The 18,623-nt window shown below is 45.9% G+C and overlaps 1 protein-coding gene across 2 annotated transcripts in view; it reads left to right on the plus strand.

Moving 5' to 3' along the window:
• TAOK3 (TAO kinase 3) overlaps positions 1–18,623 on the plus strand; it is an 86,787-nt gene that overhangs the window by 56,946 nt on the left and 11,218 nt on the right. For both annotated transcript variants that reach the window (XM_019539251.1, XM_019539252.1), the window contains 4 exons: positions 4,453–4,587; positions 15,818–16,054; positions 16,664–16,792; positions 17,574–17,777. In XM_019539251.1, coding sequence (XP_019394796.1) covers positions 4,453–4,587; positions 15,818–16,054; positions 16,664–16,792; positions 17,574–17,777 — 705 coding nt within the window. The remainder of the gene's footprint in view (positions 1–4,452; positions 4,588–15,817; positions 16,055–16,663; positions 16,793–17,573; positions 17,778–18,623) is intronic.

An 18,623-nucleotide genomic window follows, 5' to 3' on the forward strand; every position in this document is an offset into this window, starting at 1 on the left:
CCAACCTGAGGTCTGGAGGCGTTCCCCTCAAGTCCATCTGGCATCCCAGCGGGGAAGTCCCAGTCCCTGCACAAGAAAACGGACAAGAAGAACTGGTTAAAGAGTTCCACCTTCTCCTCTGGCGCAACCACCAGATTGACCAGCGTACCTTGGCTCATTATTTACCATACAGTTTATTGGGCTGAGCCCCAGCAGAGTCGATAGTGTTTGAAGCCATGGTGACTCCATAGCTCAGCACTGCTCAGTAAGTGTGCATGTACTATAGATATGCCACCCCTTCCCATACAAAGCATCCATGTGCTAATTAGACCCCTCCACACACACACACACACACTTGTAACTGGAACTGGGTGTTCTTGTCATGAGTCCTGGGATCCTCCAAACATATATATGCAGATAAAACATAAGACAGCTTGATCAAGCTTCATCTCATGGAGGGCAGGGCCACATTAATCATAAGCAACAGGTTGAGAGAGAGGTTGACAGAAGGATGCTGGGTGAACTGTGTGGAACCCTGTTTGGTAATGTTTGTCAAACATTTAAGGCTAGTTTAAAAAAAACAAACAAATTATTGGAAATGGGAAAGAAAGGCACGGCACAGCTCAGCTGTGGGAATGAAGAGGAAGTAAAAATGTATTCAGTGTAGTGGCTCACCATGATTTGGAAAAGAGTTGGTGTTGAGAAGGACTACGCTCAACGGGTACTAAATTCCTGTCAGTATGTTTGTGGACCGCGGGCCATGTGCTTTGTGTTGGCTGCATTTAATCTAGTTCATAGATGGTTTCCATTACTGAGCACGTGCTGCTTTTGGCAGCAGTTTATTAATAGACGGTGTATTCAGTGAGGTTTCCCTTTATGCGAATGTAAGATGAGGAGGTTTTTTTCCCATGCTGTCTGGGGTGAAAAAAACCTTGCCTTACATTTGAGTAAATGCAGGATGAGCTATGATGGGGTTGCGGACCGTACAAGTGGCACAGGCAGTTCTAGTATAGGTAAATATTTGCATCTTCTACTTGCTTTTTCCATTATACCAGGCTCCCCGAAGTCTGCCTTCATGTAAAAGGTTTCTCTGTGCCCTTGATTGATTGGAGAATCACCTCACTTTAACCTGCTGCACGCCAGTGCAGAATTGAGACCATGAACCTCTTAACAAAAAGGAGGCAAACGCGGTTGCTTAGGAGAGTTTTCTGTTAGGTGGCTTTCATTTTGTCTCACTCCTGTCTCTCTCCCACGTGAAATCTAGTTGTGATGTTGCTTTGTGGGGAACTCCAGAAGGCATCTAGAATGTGTCTTTAGACCATTCCAAACTGAAACTCAAGCAGACATAACTAACTTTAATGGCCAGTCCGTCTGCTTGGAAACACTGTGGTATTTCCTATCAGTACCGTCTTATAGATACTTCCATTACTTCTGCTGGCTAAACCATACTACCCAAAGATTCACAGAATCTGTATGCTCCTGGTGAAGTCACAAGACTCCAGTTTAGTTGAGAGTCTTGAAATTAAACATTTAATCTTGCTGCATTTGAGCAATGACTGGGATCCGTGTTTCAGTCAAGCACATATGCAAACGGTAGGTCTCCCGTCTCTGGCACATGCATGCACACACAGTTGAGAGTTTAAAAACAGCCTTACTTCAGTAATGTTAACCACCGTCAAAAGTAATAGTAATCCAAACTGATACCCAGCAGTAAGAATACCAACAATGAAAATTACAACTGTGTGTACAACATGGCCTACTCAGAGCCATTCTAAGAGGCATTGCTCTTTTATACCCTCCTTCTCCTCACTTTCTCTCCACTGCTTAATATATCTCATGTTTTAGAACAGTGGTCTCCAACCTTTTTTATGGTGAAGATCAGTTTTTGAAACTAAAAGGCACCCCAGAATCTACCACACACCCACCCTCCCCCCTGCCCCACGTGCCCTTGGACCACGGAGTGTCCCAGTCCCACTTCTGTGCCGTGACTGCACTGAGCCGCACCCGCCTGGCAGCCAGAGAAACGTGGCATTGGGCCCTGGCCCAGCTGGGTCTGGAAGTCTCTGTGGTCTAGGGGTGTACGGTTGTGGGGGGGCAGCTCCTGCTGCTGGGCACAGTCTGCCAGAGGCCCTGGGGGCACGGACCCCTGGTGCCTCTGCTGGGCTGTGCCCAGTGGCAGGAGCCGCCCCCACACACTCCTGGATGACCAGATCTTCCCAGACACGGCTGGGCCGGGGCCACCCTGACGTGAGTCCCCGCTGCTGAGCTGAGTCGAGCCATGCCTACATGTGGCCAGCTTGCAGCAGGGCTCAAGGCACAGTGGCAGCAGCCTCCGTCCCCTCTGCTCCCGCAGAGATGGGAGGAAGCCCTCCTACGTCCTTCGAGGAGCCTCTCCAGGCTTCAATCCTCCCACCACCCGGCCAGGTTGGAGCCCCGCTTACTTTCCCCTGCTCCTGGTTGGGCTGCACCATCAGCCGTTCACCCTGGGGGCCTCGATCTGGCCCCTGCCCCTTCCCTCCACCATAGATTGACCTGCTGGGGCTGGGGGTGGCAGATGTGCACATACCCATCTGTCCCCCCAGCCCAGGATCTACCAAAAGAGGCTCTGGGATCTACCTGTAGATTGGGATCCCTGGGTTGGTGACCACTGTTTTAGAAGTAACTGACTGACATAACATCTTTCCCCTTGCCCGAACAGTTATCCAGGAACCATTGTGAGCTGTTCTGTCACAATCCTGGCCATTCCTCTCACCCTGCCAAAGGTCAGTGCAAGGTGCAGGGACACAAGGAACATGTATGCTGGCTTAAGGCCCCTTGTTAGTAGCATGCAATTCCTAAAGATTTTCTATCATTTCTCTTTCTGATGAAGATTATTTCACACAATAATTGTAGAAGTGCTTGAATCTGCATGGGACAGGGATAACCATGGTTATAAAGCAAAAGCTATTCTCCTTCCTTCAGGTTGAGAGAGAAAGTACCACCCTCTCGGCACTAGATCTTTTTTCTATGCAAGTTCCTGTCTCCATTGTAGCAATGGTGGAAATCGTAATGGAGAAGAGTGGGTGTTCTTAGCGGTATGTTTTGTGACCTTGCTAAAAACCCCAATCTAGAACACAAGCTGCTTAAAATAAAAATGTCTGTGGCGATGTGTAATGTCGCCTGTACCAAGTTGATCAAGAGATTTTTTTTTTTTTAATTGGGGGAAGGGGGGTTGTTTGCTTCATTGTGTGAGCCATCATGTTTCACATGTTCAGACTCTACTCCACACCTGTAAGGACTGAGAATTTAACTTTTTTATGAAGAACTAAGTTCTCGTTATCTGTCCTGACTTGAAGAGCTGGAGCTTTAAGAAAAGTTGGCAGCTCCATACTTGGCACTGCTCCCCGCATTGAATCTGCACTGGTCAGAGCAACAGAAGTAGATTTTGCAAAAGCAAGTCCTGTGCAGGATGTGCCTGGTAGTACCAAGCTGGGATCAGACGGTTGGAAAATGTTTCGTCTTTTGGAAGTCACCTTTGGAGCCATTTATCATAACAAGTTCATAGGGATGGCCTTTTGCAGGCCCATCTGGTCAGGACAACAGGCATGGTCTTTTGCAGGCCCATCTGGTCAGGACAACAGGCATGGTCTTTTGCAGGCCCATCTGGTCAAGGCATATATTTTGTGTGACTGATAAAAGGTGGCAGCTTTTTGTTGCAGTGCTTAGTGTGCATGTGAAGGATGTGTACCGTCGCTGGTTCCAAATTCTTTGACAGTTAGCAAGAGTGAGGTTATAGAAAAAGCCAGTTGTGTTAAAGCCGTGAGCTGTTGCTTTAAATAAAAAAAAAAAAAAAATCCTTTGTGAGGCTGTGGAGAGAAAGTGCTAGAACTGTGTACGATCATGACTGGAAAGCAGGATCCCTGAGTGGTCACCGAACCTTCCCAGCACAAGACAGGGAAGCTGGTCTCAGCAAGCCTGCAGTGCTCTTGGGCAGAATGATCATTCACCGGAACAGATAGCAACTGCAAGCCAAATTATCAGATTAAGGAAGAGCAGCTCTTGAAAGGGAATGAGGCAAAATCTTGCTCTTGTGTTGAAAGGGAACAGCATCCTCCTTGCTAGACATGGAAATCACGTTTTTAAAGGGATTATTTGGTTGCAGCTCTTTAAGCAAACCTTTCTGAAGACTCTGGCTGCTCTGCATTGCTTTGTGCTTTTGGTTCTTCTTTTTTGCACATATGTAATTCTGGAGGTTTAAAAAAAAATCTGCCAGGGATTCAGAAGGCATCCCACTAGCGATCAGCTGACATTCCTAACTGAAGGCTGCAATGTGTTGCTTATTCATTTTGTACTGTGGGAGCTGCAGGGGCTAGCAGAGAGCTAAACTATGCATTTCAAACAGCAGTGCTTGTGCAGAAAGAGGGGTGAGAGAGAGGCAGCCGGCGAGGAAAGAGCACAGCTGGACTTTCTCCTTGTTTTTATCCATTTCTGCAGGATCATGTATTTATAAGGGATGAGGTGGGCCACAGGGATCGCAGGCCTGAGCTGCGGCCTACCCAGTCAGTCCAGAATCAGGCCCTCCACTACCGGAACCGAGAGCGCTTTGCCACAATCAAATCAGCATCTTTGGTAAGCAACACCCCCCCAGCTCCCTTCTTTCTCTCTGCCTGGCTGGGAAGGGGTCAATTTTTTTCTCTTTCTCTCTCCTTCTTTTTTTGTTGGCATAGCAACTAGATTTTGCACAGAAAGAGATTTTTAGCTCTGTGCATGGAATGTGCAAAAAGCTTGGGGGGAGGGGGGTTCACCACACCCGGGGTTATTTCCAGCCTATATAAAATTAAGCATGTTTAAGGATGTAGTTCTTTACAATGTTTTTCCTGTATTGCATTGGTTGTCTCTTAATAGTATTCCACCTTAAAAAAATGTGTGTATTGATTTGCATGTGTATAAAATGTATGCATACATATTTCTTTAAAAAAGAAAAATGAATTCATAGGTTGATGGCATTTCATCATTGCAAAATCAGATCATTGCCTCCTCAGGCTGAATTACCCGCTATATGTCTCATTCATTTATTTCATTTCAAACTATTCACTGCATTTTATTTTTCCATTCAATCTCATGAAGCATTGCCTGGCTCCAATAAACGAGCGAGGGCTTACCGCTGGGCTGTGGGTTTACAAAGAAGAGGGCGGAGGGGGGATGGGTAGGATCAGTCCAGATTTGTACTATTGCAAATGTGATTGCTATAGATGCCTTTGTAGTAGCAAAAGGGGTGTGTGCTGGAAGAGTTAGTTGTGTTGCCTCCTCCCCCCCCCCCACCCCACAACATCTATTGCATGCACACAGCCTGAAATTAGTAACCACCTTCTCAGGAGGTATCTATAAGAAAGAACTGCTTCAGGAGTGGGGAAAATGTGCTGCTAAATTGAAAATAATTGCAATCTTAAATATTTCAGCACAACTGCTATTAGAGGTCACATGGGCAAGGGAGACTTGCAGAGTATCCACTGTTTGGCCATCGTATTTGCTGCCTATTATGACATCATCCTAGGCCAACCCAGAAATTACAACAGAGAACCCTCCCCCTTTTTGTTTTATTGTGCATCTGAATGATTCCCCTTACCACCATTTCCTCATTCCCCTTCACTGCTCCAGAGCTTTGAGCAGCACAGGAGAAGGAAGTGTGCGTAAGCAGAAGTAGTCTGTCAGTGGAGTAGAGAGGAGAAAGGCAGCGGATGGTAGCTTCACATTTTCTCTGCTGTTGCTGAAGCCCAGAATGAAGCAGTGGGTTTCACGCTACTGCCTGTACTCCATGTTGGCCTGTATCTGGGGCAGGGCATTTGAGTTTCTCTTCTCCCAGGTATATTTTCTGTAAAGCTCAATCTTTTTTTTTTTTTTTCCCCCTGTACCCCAAATTTAAAGAGTGACCTAGACATGGGTGCAGTAGATGTTTTTATGCCAAGATTCCTGTCCCAGTAGAATCTCAGATTTCCTAAAAAAAAAAAATCCCCCAAAAAACAAAAAAACAACCCTTTTCTACCTGCTCCTGTTATGGCTGTGCAGGTGTATGTGCTCACTTATGTGCACATGCATGTGCACACGTGCTATTGTCAACTCAGTAGTCTGTATTGAACAAATAAATAGTAATAGAATACCATTTCTTCAGCCAAGTTGACTGGAGGGAGGAAATGATGAGCAACTTGGGGGATGGAGTGAGAGACAGAGAGAGAAAGAAGTTACATCTTTGCCTGGCACCTTGCTGGTTTTTGCCCCCCAGTTGGCCACCCCATACTTGACCTTGTCTCCAACATCAGGAGCCATAATTCTTAGTCTTTAGGGGATATATTTGTTCATTGAGCTGCCTAAACAGCCAAGCTATCCTGGGATGGTGGAGAAACTCTTGGGCCCCTCTCTCAAACAACAGGGGGTGCTCAAACAGATATATGAATAGTGTTGTTCCTTTGGTTCTCTGAGCTGCTCTGCCCAGGGAAGTTGGTGACCCCACATCACTCTCGATCCTATGGCAGAGCCCTGTGGAGATGAGACTAGATCTACCTGGCTCACTAGGGTGCTGATTTGCTAGAGCTCCTCTGCTGAACTGACCAATGTACTATAGAGTTAAAGGGGTTACTAGTTTGGATAGAAAAGTGACTCTCCTGGGAACTTTTATTTACTTCTGTGTTGTCCATGGAGTATATTTCTGAGGCAAAGCCTAGTTGGGGCTGTAGGGAGAGAATAGCTGCAGTGGTAGAATATGGATATCCAGATGTCATCTGGGAGGAGGCTCTAACAATGATCATACCCATTGGTTACACCCACTTGATATTTTACACACATCAAACCTCTCTTCTTGGGCTAAGGATGGGATTTCTTTTCATCTATATGCTTCCTACCTTCTATTTCCATTGTGTGAAATAATGGATACACCTGCCCTTCATTAGCAATGGGATGGAATAGCAGGGAGCAGTACACAATAGCAGTTTATAAGAGAAGGTGGTATTGTTTCACCTTTGTCCTGATATAAAGAAAAAGACAAAAAACACTTCCCTATAAAAGTATCTCCTTAGGTTTGCCAAAGTAGTCCCATACTTGGGTAACTGTGATCTTCTAGGGCAGTGGTCTCCAAAGTGGGGTGCACGCAACCCAGGGAGTGTGCAAAACTATCCATTGGGGTGTGGGAAAAAAATATTAGAACTTCTATTTCTGTTTATATAAATATACATATATTGGGGGTGCATGCTCAAAATTTTTTTAACTGATAGGGGTGCACAGTCAAAGTTTGGAGACCACTGTTCTAGAGACTGACATTTTATTCATTATACCCAGAATACTTTGGGGAGGGAGGGTGTTAATTTATGACAGTGACTTTTTGATTCTGTAACACAAAGGTGGCCAACCTGTGGCATGGGTACCCTCTGTGTGTTGCATGTGGCAGACTGGGGAGAGTGGAGGCAGCCCAGGGTGTATAGCAGGGGTGGACACTTATTTTAGCCAGAGGGCCACTTAGGGAGTCTCAGCTGTTGCAGGCCAGGTCAGTGTTTCCCCACCTGCAACAGCTCACCAAAACTCCCTAAGTGGCCTCCGCATGTGTCTGGGTAGCTGGGATGGGGCCATGGGGCAGGGAGCAGCTTCCAGAAGCAGGACAGACAGGCGGGGCCAGGGCCAGAGCTGGGATTGGGATCATGGGGCAATGACAGCATGGAGCTGAGGCCCAGGGTAGAGTCATGATCCCCACAGACCCTGCGATTGGCACCGGTTCTGCTGGCAGGGACGTGCAGGGAGCAAATCACAACACTGCCCTGGACCCACGTGGGCAGGGTACACAGATAGGTGGATGGGATGGGGCCATAGACAGGCAGGGAGCTGCATCTGGGAACAGGAGGGGCTGGGGATTGCAGGGTGATGACAGTGCAGGGCCAGGGCTCAGGACAGAGCTACAATCCACTCCCCGCATGCCCTCGCCTAAAGAACTGGTGCCTGTCGCAGCGAAGTGCAGGCAACAGATTGCAGCTCTGCCCTGGGCCCCAGCCCTGTGCTGTTACCACCTTGCGATCCCAATCCCTGACCCTGTCTACTCCCCTCCCCCCCAAGCCCACTCCCAGATTCTGGTCCCCGTGCCCCATCCCAGCCCTCTGCCCACACAGATCCCTGCCTGTCTCCATAAAGAACCTACCTGCTCTGTTTGACACCCCCAGCGGTGGGTGTGGGGCAGATGGTCTGGGGGGCTGGGGCTGGGGCTGGCAGCGACAGCAAGAAGGAGCCACTACTGGGGCTATCAAGAAACAGAGTCTGGCTGCCGTACTGCCCCAGCCTTGCTGCATACCAGGTGATAGCGGGACTGGCCACACTCGCCTGGGCCAGATGGGGCCAAGGCACCCACTGCGGCCTGGACAAAATGCCTTGGAAGGCTGAATCCAGCCTGTGAGCCATATTCTGCCCACCCCTAGCATGTAAGGTAGGGAGCAGAAAACAGAGCAGCAGATTAGGTAGAAAGCAGATCAGGCAGGGGAAGGGGGTTGGAAAAGCACTTGGCGGGTAGGGGAGGGGCTTAATTTGTACTAGGCTTACCAAAGCAGGTTGGCCCCCACTTGAGTAACACGTGTAATCCCATTTAGGAAATATATGGTACTACAGTTGTAATTACTACTATTTTGGAGGAGAAGGGATTAATCACATTCCTTGACAGCAGACTGTTAGGGCAGGTGTAAAGAATGAAGGGTCACTATTGCTGGAGAGGGGGAACCAAGGATCAGTTTGAACTGTACAGCATCCCTGGAACTGTTGGTTCAGAAAAAACACTTCTGTGGTCTTCTGGTTCCCTTAATTTTCATGTTACACCATACCTTTAATAGTGAGGTCTTCTCTGCCAGGATGCTAAAGTTCCCATGGCACTTCCTGCTGCGCTCTTAACTGCCCATCAGTGTATTTCTCTGAGTGCTGCCCGACAGTCCCAGCAAGATTGTCATTAGAGAGAGTAATGTTGAGTAAGCTGTAATATCCAATAGGATTGTGAAGGGTTATGGACCACATTTATGCTATGCAAGTTGCAGTAATCTTCCTGAATGAAAGACTCTATGAAAATAAGTATTACTCTGCCTGCGAGATTCACTGAACAGTGTCTGCCGTAAAGATGAGCAGCACTAACTCAACTTAGAGGAGGGTCAGTTTCATGCTGTTTAATAGCCATCCTTGCTGGCTAAAGTCAGGAATGCAGTATCTGTGATCTCTGAGCCCTTCCTGGCTGAAAGTGGTTATCACTGCAGCACACACCTACGTCACAGTGTAGAGTTTCTAAAAGGACATGGTGAGTTGAAGTACACTCTACTTCCAAACATGAGTTAGACGTGGTTTGGGTTAGTTCCCCTGCTCATGAACCCCATGCTAAGTTTTGTGGTTTACAGTCACGCTTTGTAAATGATTTGAAATATTTTTTCTACCTTCTTGTGGTGTGAACACACCACACACTCAGTGAGGGAAGTGGAATGACTTTAAAGGTGAAACCGAGAAACGGGCTACCCAAAAAACACTCAAGCTGTGAAAACATGTTGTTTTTTTTTCTCTGATGGCTTTCAGTGATGCATAGGTGTTACTTGTAACAATAGTAAGTACCAATATTCAAGCAAGTGTGATGAAGTCAGTGCTCCTCTGAAGGGGGATTTTAGTCATCTCCTGAAGCAGGGGCATTTGAGTGTGGTCATGGTCTGAGCCATGATTTAACAGCATGGGTCTCCTAAACAATCTTCTTTCTCATTGGTCATCATGCAGGCCATTTCCCCATGTATTGTCCCTCTGGTAATGATAGTCCCACTTACAAAGAGCAGTAACATTGAGAAAGCGAGTATGCACAAACCTGTTCTCATGCAGTTTAGTAGCCAGCGTCCTGTACCCAGCCCCTTCTCCATAGATTATGAAGCATGTGCTTTGCAGTCCTGTAGTGGTCCTCATGCTACCATTGGAGAAGCTCTGTTCTGGAGCATGAAAAGCCAGTGGAGGTTGCCTGGACAGAATACAGGATAGTGCTGCTTGCTGATAAATAATGCCAGGCAGCAGGGGAGCGTCTGTCAAATCTGTATATGTAGAGATTGGACAGGCTTGGGTATTAACCATATATAAATTGTGTTTTAGACTTGACCCTTTTCTCGGATAACTTCATGAGCCTCCCTTGGTATTCACTTGCTCTTCACAGCTTTTTGAGCGTTGCTGCTGAAGAAGTGAGAAGGTGGCCTGAGCATTGTTGATTCCATGGCATTGTGTTTGGAATCGAGATGTTAACGAAGTAATTGTGTACTGTCACTCTGGGACTTCAGATTCCTGAAGGCACTATTTGCAGGTGTGGTCACTAAAACAGTATCAGGCCAGTCAGCCCCTATTCTGTGGTATATTTGAATTGACACCGTCTCCCAGCTCTGCAAATCCTTGGCATTCTGTCCACATAGCTGCTGTTTCTCTTGACAGAATCGCCAAGCCAATAATAAGTCCAAGCCCTGAGCCAAAAAATACTCAGTTTGTTCCATCTTCTTTCACTGTCATCTCACAATCCTTTCTCTCATTGTGAGAGGCTGCCAGTGTTTTTCCAAGTCTTGGCAGCCAATTTGAAGTTTCTGGAAAAGGGTGTAGTAGGTTCTGTTTGCTTGTTAGCTGCTGTAGATGTAAGAGGTGGGCATGGCCCTCTGCACAAAAAGGATCTGGTGTCCGGGCTGAGCAGGTTGGAGGGAGGAACCCAAGGAACAAGAAGCAGGAAATGTCACATCTTGGTGAAAGGTTGTGTATTTTATGCAGATATTTAGTTCTGTAGATGTCCTGACAGATGCTCTCTGTTTCTTTCAGCATAGAGCTTCAAAATCTTCTAGTATGTTATGATCTAAAGAGTCCTGAGATTTTTTTTGACAAGGGTCATTTGGGAAGTAATTTTGCAGTGAATTCAGTCATCTGCCCTATTTCATGATAATCTTTGGGATTGTGTTTAGGTACTTTAGTGCCTTCATCCAAGGACATCAGACCGGTTCAGAATTTCATTGCAAATATCAGTCACTAAAACTCCCTCCAACTTCTCTGCAGTAATCCTTGACGCTTTTCCGTCATCATGGGTTCCATCATGAGGCCATGACATCTCATCAGAGTGCATGTCGGCACTAGCCCTCTGATATCAGTCTGTCCATATTCAATGCTTAACCCTCGTTTCATTCAATTTCATCCACTTGCTACTGCAAATTAACCAGGAAGTAGACACTTCCTTCAAATTTGGAGGAGGACAGCTTCATTCATCTGTCTGAATTAGAGATTACAGTGATTGGCTAATTCTGTAGCATTGATGTGCTGAATAGTCGCTTAATTCCACAAGAGGTCCATGGAGCCTACTGTTCTGTGTCTGTCCAGTGATCCGGGATGCAGATGTTCTTTTTGTTTTCCCTTTGGCTTCTTAGTGTCTCCTTGTCTTCTGCTGTGGCTGGAAGCATGTCAAGAGAAGAGTTATCCTCGGTAAATTCTGTCATAATGTTAGTATTTTTATTATCTAATGGTGTCTAATATCTCCACACTTAACATGGGATCTTTTAAAAATTTATTAAATGTCTTAGTCCATTTCCCAAAAACAAGAAAGATAAACTTAAGTAGATAGAGAATAATGAAGAGGCAAGGTTAAAAAATAAACAAAAATGAATACGGAATATAAAGAAAATGAGTATTCATTGTAATTTTAATTAGAAACTAAAGTAAGCAGAACAAAATAAAGGAAGGGAAAGAGATGGCAAAGGTGTGGAAGGGCACAGAGGGAAATGAGGTAGAAGAATTAGGAAGGGAAGAAAATGGGGAAAAGAAGAATCAGAGGGGCAAGTAGGACAACGTAGAGAATAAAAAAAATGGTCTCGTGTCCACAAAGCTCCATGTTCCTCTCCCTTAACTTTCTCTGTCACAATGTTGACCAAAAAACTGGAGTGAGATGACTGAAAGGATTGTTATATCCACTTATCTCAGCACTCTTACTGGGAAGATTGTGCTTTGACTATATGAAATTCAGGTTTTACCTTGTAGGTTAGTGCACAGTGCATCAACAATGGCCATAGGACTTCAAGGAAGATTAAATCTAACAGGTTCCAATGCTGCTTCATGATTCTCTTTATTAATATAACTCCATACCTCTACACTATGCTGTATGACTTGCTCAACAACATAAGATTTTGGGCTCAAACAGCTGAGGCTCTGGAGGTTCTGCAGTATAGTATGTTGCACAGAACATAACATGGAGGTTCTGCTGTTGACCATTTTTGCCTTGCATGGGATTTGTGTACTTCAGAATGACTTTTCAGAAATTTAGATGAAGCTCTTATTACTTTTGAAATTGATGCATCGTTTCTCAGATACCTTATGATGAGATATGAAATATGTTGGAAGATTTGTAACAATTTCCAGAGCACCTAATTCAAACCAGCTATAAAAAGGATCTTGTTTTAAATTGGATCCTAAAAATGTAGAGGGAAGAAGAACAAGAATGGATGGAAAATGACCCAGCTGGGAGCTAAAGAAGAAAGACGGTGATGTTTTTTAAAGTTTTAAAAAAATATATATATGTTAAGGAGATAATCTGATCTGGAACATAATGTAAATGTGAACCAAGTTACACATCTCTGTGGAATGAGCCAAAGAACGAAGAGCCTTGAATACAAATATGAAGTTAAAATGAAGCCCTTGTATTGCTGGTTATGTAACTGAGTCATGATATGATTTGGGAGTCTCCATGTAAGGAAAAGAAGTAAACCAAGCCAAAGCTCTGTAGTGAAGAAAATGAGGGTCAGCAGGCATGTGCTGATGAGATCAACTGTACCAAAAGCCAGTGCTCTCTCCTGTACTCTTGAGAGATGCAGCATCCTTCCCACCTCAGAAGCCACTTCAGTGAATGGACTTCTTTTTAAATAACTAGAACAGCATCAGAACAGAGGCCAGTATAAACAGAAGAAATGAAAGCTCAATTAATATTCAGTAACTTTGCAGCTGGAGAGTTCATTGCAACAATTTGGGTTGGAAATTGGAGAATCCCATCTTTTCACTCGCTTCCTGTACTGCAGCAATTGTGGTGTTTGGGTTGGCAGCTTTCCAAATGGGATTCTCCGTGATCTTCTGTATTGTTCTCTTGCTCCTTCCCTCCCTTTCAAAAGCTTTGCACTAGTCTAGCTCATCCACATGAGTGACTCTGCTGTTGGGAACATCCAAGAAGAATTGTGTGTCAATGAAAGCGCTGCTTCTTTCAGCTCCAACTCCCCTCATCCCTGAGGAACCAGTCAAGATATTGTGAAGTACCTGGTGACCTATAAAAATGTAACATGTGAAGTTACTGTGGTGTTGTGCAAATTGTGCGTTTGTTGCTAAACTTGACTGAGAGTTGCAAGTTCTTACCAGTAAATACCAGCTATGCCTAGTACTCCTTGCTCTGATACTTGTTTAGGCATAGGCAGAAATGGTGTTAATGTGTGTTGTTACTTTCCTTCCTCCACCATTCTTACAATCGTGTGTGGGACTGATACTTAACCTGTATCGTCATCAGTCTTTGAAGGCTGTCACGTGTATTTGAAGGCTCCTGCTTGTCACATCACCATTCATGTTTGCTCCCTGCTCTTCTGGAGGAATATTACCAGTCAGAATGATACCCTGAAATCCTTTACAAATGACAGATACCTTCTCTGTTGCGGTTTTTCTTGGATGGGATATATATCTGTAACAGGTTGGCTTTAACAGCCACAAATTCTTCTGAATAATGAAGTCTGATGCAGTTGGTCTGGCTGAATGCATTCATTGGAATTAAATGTGCTTAATTTATTTTCTAAGGTAGTGGTGGTAGCCCAGTTTCTGCAACCTTGTCCATTATTCTTTTTCTGTAGTTAGTATGGGCCTGTGGCTGTACTTTTATTGGGGATGCATAATGATGTGTCAGTAACTGTCCTCAGTCCACTACTGACCTTTTACTAGTCTTTCTGTTGTTCCATCCAGACCTGCTCTTCATATGCCAGGAGGAAAAAAAAGTACCTTCCAGCTCTGGTAAATGGTCTAGGATGAATTGGAGCATACAACTGCCAGGGTTTCAGTCTGTGCCAGATATGCTGCTCCCAATGACCTCTCAGTTGTCTTGTTTTGTCTAATTCGTACACTTATATTGACTGAGATGGTTCCTAAATGATTGTTGCCTCTTGTCATCTAGTTGTCTTAGAATACCAGGTTTGCCTCTGCTTGCTGTTTAATAACAGGAGATAATGGTATATTTCTGTTAGAATCTGTGCCATCAAGCAAGGTGTGCCACCAAAGTGCACACCATCCAGTCTTACTTGGTTTTGAATGTTGTCTTAATGCATCCTAATAGTAGTGCTAGTGCTGTGGATTACACTTCTTTTCCTGTTTGTAGTATGGTAGACACTTGAACAGGGTGGGTAGGATCTACTGTGTGGCAGGAAAAGCTGTCACTGGGCATGGGAAGAAATGTGATTTCAGAATTCCTTAATCCCCCTCAAAGGTCTGAGCACCACTTTGTGCTCCAAGATGTGGATTTGAAGCTTGTACCTAGGGCTCCAGCCTCTGATCTTGTGCATCCTGCAAGCTATGGGTCTAACGTTGGACTTTAGAGAGCATTCTGGAAATTAAGTTATGTTTTTGGTAGGAAACCTGTGATCACTGTTACCAAGATGAAGATGACTTTGGTCTTTAACAGTGCTGTCCTTTAATTGGCATTTTCTCCTTAGGAATCCAGGCATAACTGAACTCTTATTTCTCCTTGTGCGTACAATTAGAGCATGGAAATCAATGCAAAAACTATGACTTTGTTTCAGCTGAACATTGTTTATAATCTGCTTAGACCTCATGATCCTCATTAATACTGATCAGTTACAGAATGGTGCCGCCTTAGCCAGAAGCATTTGGGTCCAGTAGTAGGACTGTTCCTTAAGCAGCATGGTGTACCTAGCAGCTCGGCTAATAAAGCAATTCTCACTCCCACATGTGTTGGTCTCAGGAACCTGAGAACAGAGAGGTTTTCCTCTGTGGATTGTCAATGGAACAATAGTAGGAACGGGGCCTTGGCATTCCCTGGAAGCAGAAGATAACTTTGACAACAAAGTTTAACTTTGTTCATGAGCAATCCAGAAAGACAAATGTAAGGCTATTGCAGTCACTACTAGGGAGAAAAAGCAGGGGGGGATCCTACTGGTGATATGAAGATGGCCAGATACAGAGTTTTCACCATGCATCCTGTGAGAGTTGGGAACATGATGATCAGCAGTCTTCAGTACAAACCATCGGTGCAGGGGGTGGTTTAATAAAGAAAACAGATTACCTGGATGATCCTAGTATTTCTTACAGTACATTAGGGTTTGGGGAGGGAGTGGGTGTGGGTACACAGTGGGAATACAGTGTCAGCCTGCCAACTTACAAGCTTTGTGAGGAAATCTGGAATGAGAAATAAGCCTCCCAAAAGGGGTTAAAATGGGGCCAAAGCAAGTAAGTCGGGGTTGTGGATTCCCTTCCCATATGGTCACCATTTTATAAGCCTTGCTCCCAGAAATGTTGTTATTAATCAAGAAGTGTCTCACCTTTATGAAGGTTGGGACGTTCCTTGCTGGAGATGCATTTAAAATCCGTAATGAAGTGGGGGAAAAAAATCTTGGCTCCACCCTGTTGGAGAAGAACTCGTGGCCCAGATTATTCCTCAAAGTTGCGTGGTCTGTGACTTTAAAGAACAGCTCTTGCTGTAAAAACTGGGAACAGTGTTCCCTAGGAGCTGGCTGGTGATAGCACAGTCAAGCAGTGAGTCTGCTCTGCAGGTGAGTAACTGCAGAAGAAGCTTTTTTAATGACTGATTCCCTTTCAATCCCATCAGGTTACAAGACAGATCCATGAGCATGAGCAGGAGAACGAGTTGCGGGAACAGATGTCAGGATATAAGCGGATGCGGCGCCAGCACCAGAAGCAGCTGATCGCCCTGGAAAACAAGTTGAAGGCCGAGATGGACGAGCACCGCCTCAAGCTGCAGAAGGAGGTGGAGACACATGCCAACAACTCGTCCATCGAGCTGGAGAAGCTGGCCAAGAAGCAAGTGGCTGTGATGGAGAAGGAGGTACGTTATATGACTGAAGAGAGCAGTGCAACAGATCTTCAGGAAAAGGCTGTCTGACCATAGTTTTAGATGGGCACCCTGGGACCTATGCAGAGTCATTCTCTGGGAGCCAGCTTGACTAATTTTACTTATTTATTTGGCAAAACAAGATAGTATGTCTCAGTCTAGTTCCTGATATAGGGATGCCCCAGTTGACGCTGGCTGACAGTATTGCTGGGCTGACAGGAGGTCCTTCTAGCCCGTAATTGAGATGTGAAAATTGGGAAGGGCGGAGAAATTTGTGGTGCCTTAACCTGTCCTCTTCCCATTGTGAAATGCTATTGAAAAATCCTTGTGTACACAAAATGTGACGGGTAAACCAAGAAAATGAACTTTTCCCATCCAGTTGTGGTTTTGGTAGAAGAGACAGGAAACATGAAGAAACTCTTAAATGCATGTAGGTGTTAAATTTTTACAGTACACTTTCATGCAGTTGAATGCTGATGGGCTAGGACCTTGTTCTGCCACAGAGTGGGAGAAGGACAGACAGAATACACAATTGGGAGATTTGATTTATGATGGATTTTGTTCTTACTCCCTCACTCCCTAACCACCCTCCCCCTCTCCCAGGCAAAGGCAGCTGCAGCAGATGAGAAGAAATTCCAGCAACAGATTTTGGCTCAGCAGAAGAAAGACCTGGCAAACTTTTTAGAAAGTCAGAAGAAGCAGTACAAGCTTTGCAAGGAAAAGATTAAAGAGGCAAGAAGCACCATGTTCCTAGAGCCAAAAGAATGTGGCACAAGCATGGGTCAGGCTTTGTTTTTGATAAACTTGGGTGATCCCATGGGTTTAGTGGACGCAGCCAGATGGTGATGCAAATTGAACTCCCAGCTCCCGGATAGATGGAGAGTGAGATCAAGACCCGAGTGCACCAAGCATCCTTATGAAGTGACATATTAATGTTCTTGATATCAGTGGGCTTCAGGAGGGTGTATTGCCATAAAACTGGGCCTGTAATTGGGTGACAGAGGAATTGTGAGCTCCTGCAGAATTCCTCTGCACTTTCTCCCTCCCCTGAAAAGCACAAGATTGGTCACAGTCTCTTTAAGCTGTTTATGAGAGATCAGTCAACTGGTATCCAAGTGTCCCACAACTGCTTAGCAAATTCAAAGTAATGACCTGCCTACATTAACCCAACCCCAAAATTGCATGTGTAGGACACCCACCCCCTCAGAACAAAGGCTTCAGTTGACTGTTGAAATAAATGGGGAGAAAAGGGATAGCCAGAGAGAACAGAAGAAAAGCCCCCTTATGGCCTCAATTCAGTGAAGTGCTTGAGCATGTGCTTATGTCCCACTGGAATAAATGAAATGTATGTATGTGATTATTAAGTGTTTGTGTTCAAGGTCAGGAGCCAAGGATTTTTGTTCATTCTCCTCCTTGGAAGGAAGACTAGACTCTAGGACATAAATCCTTTCCAGTTCTGTGTCCCTCTGATCCTAAGAAGACAGATGTTTACTCATTTGTTATGTATGTGCAGGAGATGAATGAGGACCACAGCACACCGAAGAAAGAGAAGCAGGAGAGGATATCCAAACACAAAGAGAACCTGCAGCACACACAGGCTGAAGAGGAGGCACATCTTCTCAGCCAGCAGAGACTATACTACGACAAAAACTGCCGATACTTCAAGCGGAAAACAATGATTAAGAGGCATGAGATGGAGCAGCAGAATATTCGGGAGGTGCGTCACTCTTAAACATTAAAGGTGCACCAATACGTCGGTCCAGTACTGGATCGGCACCCATATAAAGAACATTTATTATATCGGAAATCAGCAATATCAGGCTGATAATTTGGCCAATAAATGGCCTGTGCATGCGCGCCACCACAGTGCCATACAGGTGGTGAGGAGCACAGCTCGGCAGCATGGAGCTGCCTCCAGCTGGTAAGTCTGGTGTGGTGGAAGGGGAAGGAAGGGGCATCGGCCCCCGTGGGGAGGGAGGCATGGGGCTAGGGCAAGCACTGCCCAGCTGTGGCAGGCATGGAGCCATGGCTTGTCTGGGGGGCACACGGGGTGGGGCTCCCACCACTGCGCACCACTCCGCTGGACCAGCAGCTCCCAGGCGCTTGTCCAGCAGTTGCCTGCTCTTGCGGTGGCTCCCACCACTGTTCCTGCCACTCGTCTTGGGGGGGCATGTGCCCTTGGATCTGCGAAGGCAGAGTGCGCTGGGGACAGGGCTGCTCTAAGCTCTTCCTGGCAGGGTGAGGCTGAGCTGGGAAGGGGGCTATGGGGTGGGGGTGGGTTGCAGCCACAAATTCGCTGTAGTCCCTTTGCAGTGCAGCCCTGTCCTGCCGGGAAGAGCTTGGTGGAGCCCCAGGTCCAGCCCACCCCACACATCTGGGGGCACATGTATCCCCCACCCTCCTGGATGAGCAGCGCACAGGAGCAGGAGCTGCCACCCCCCCTCTCTGCATCCCCCAGATGAGCCACAGCTCTGTCCCGTGCATGCCCTGACCCAGCTGGGCTTGGCCCTGGCCCTAGCCTCGTACCCTCCCTCCCTGTGGGGGCCTTGATCTGCCCCCATCA

Source organism: Crocodylus porosus, unplaced genomic scaffold (assembly GCF_001723895.1).
Source record: "Crocodylus porosus isolate Cpor-Errol unplaced genomic scaffold, CroPor_comp1, whole genome shotgun sequence".
In the NCBI taxonomy this organism is placed as follows: domain Eukaryota; kingdom Metazoa; phylum Chordata; order Crocodylia; family Crocodylidae; genus Crocodylus; species Crocodylus porosus.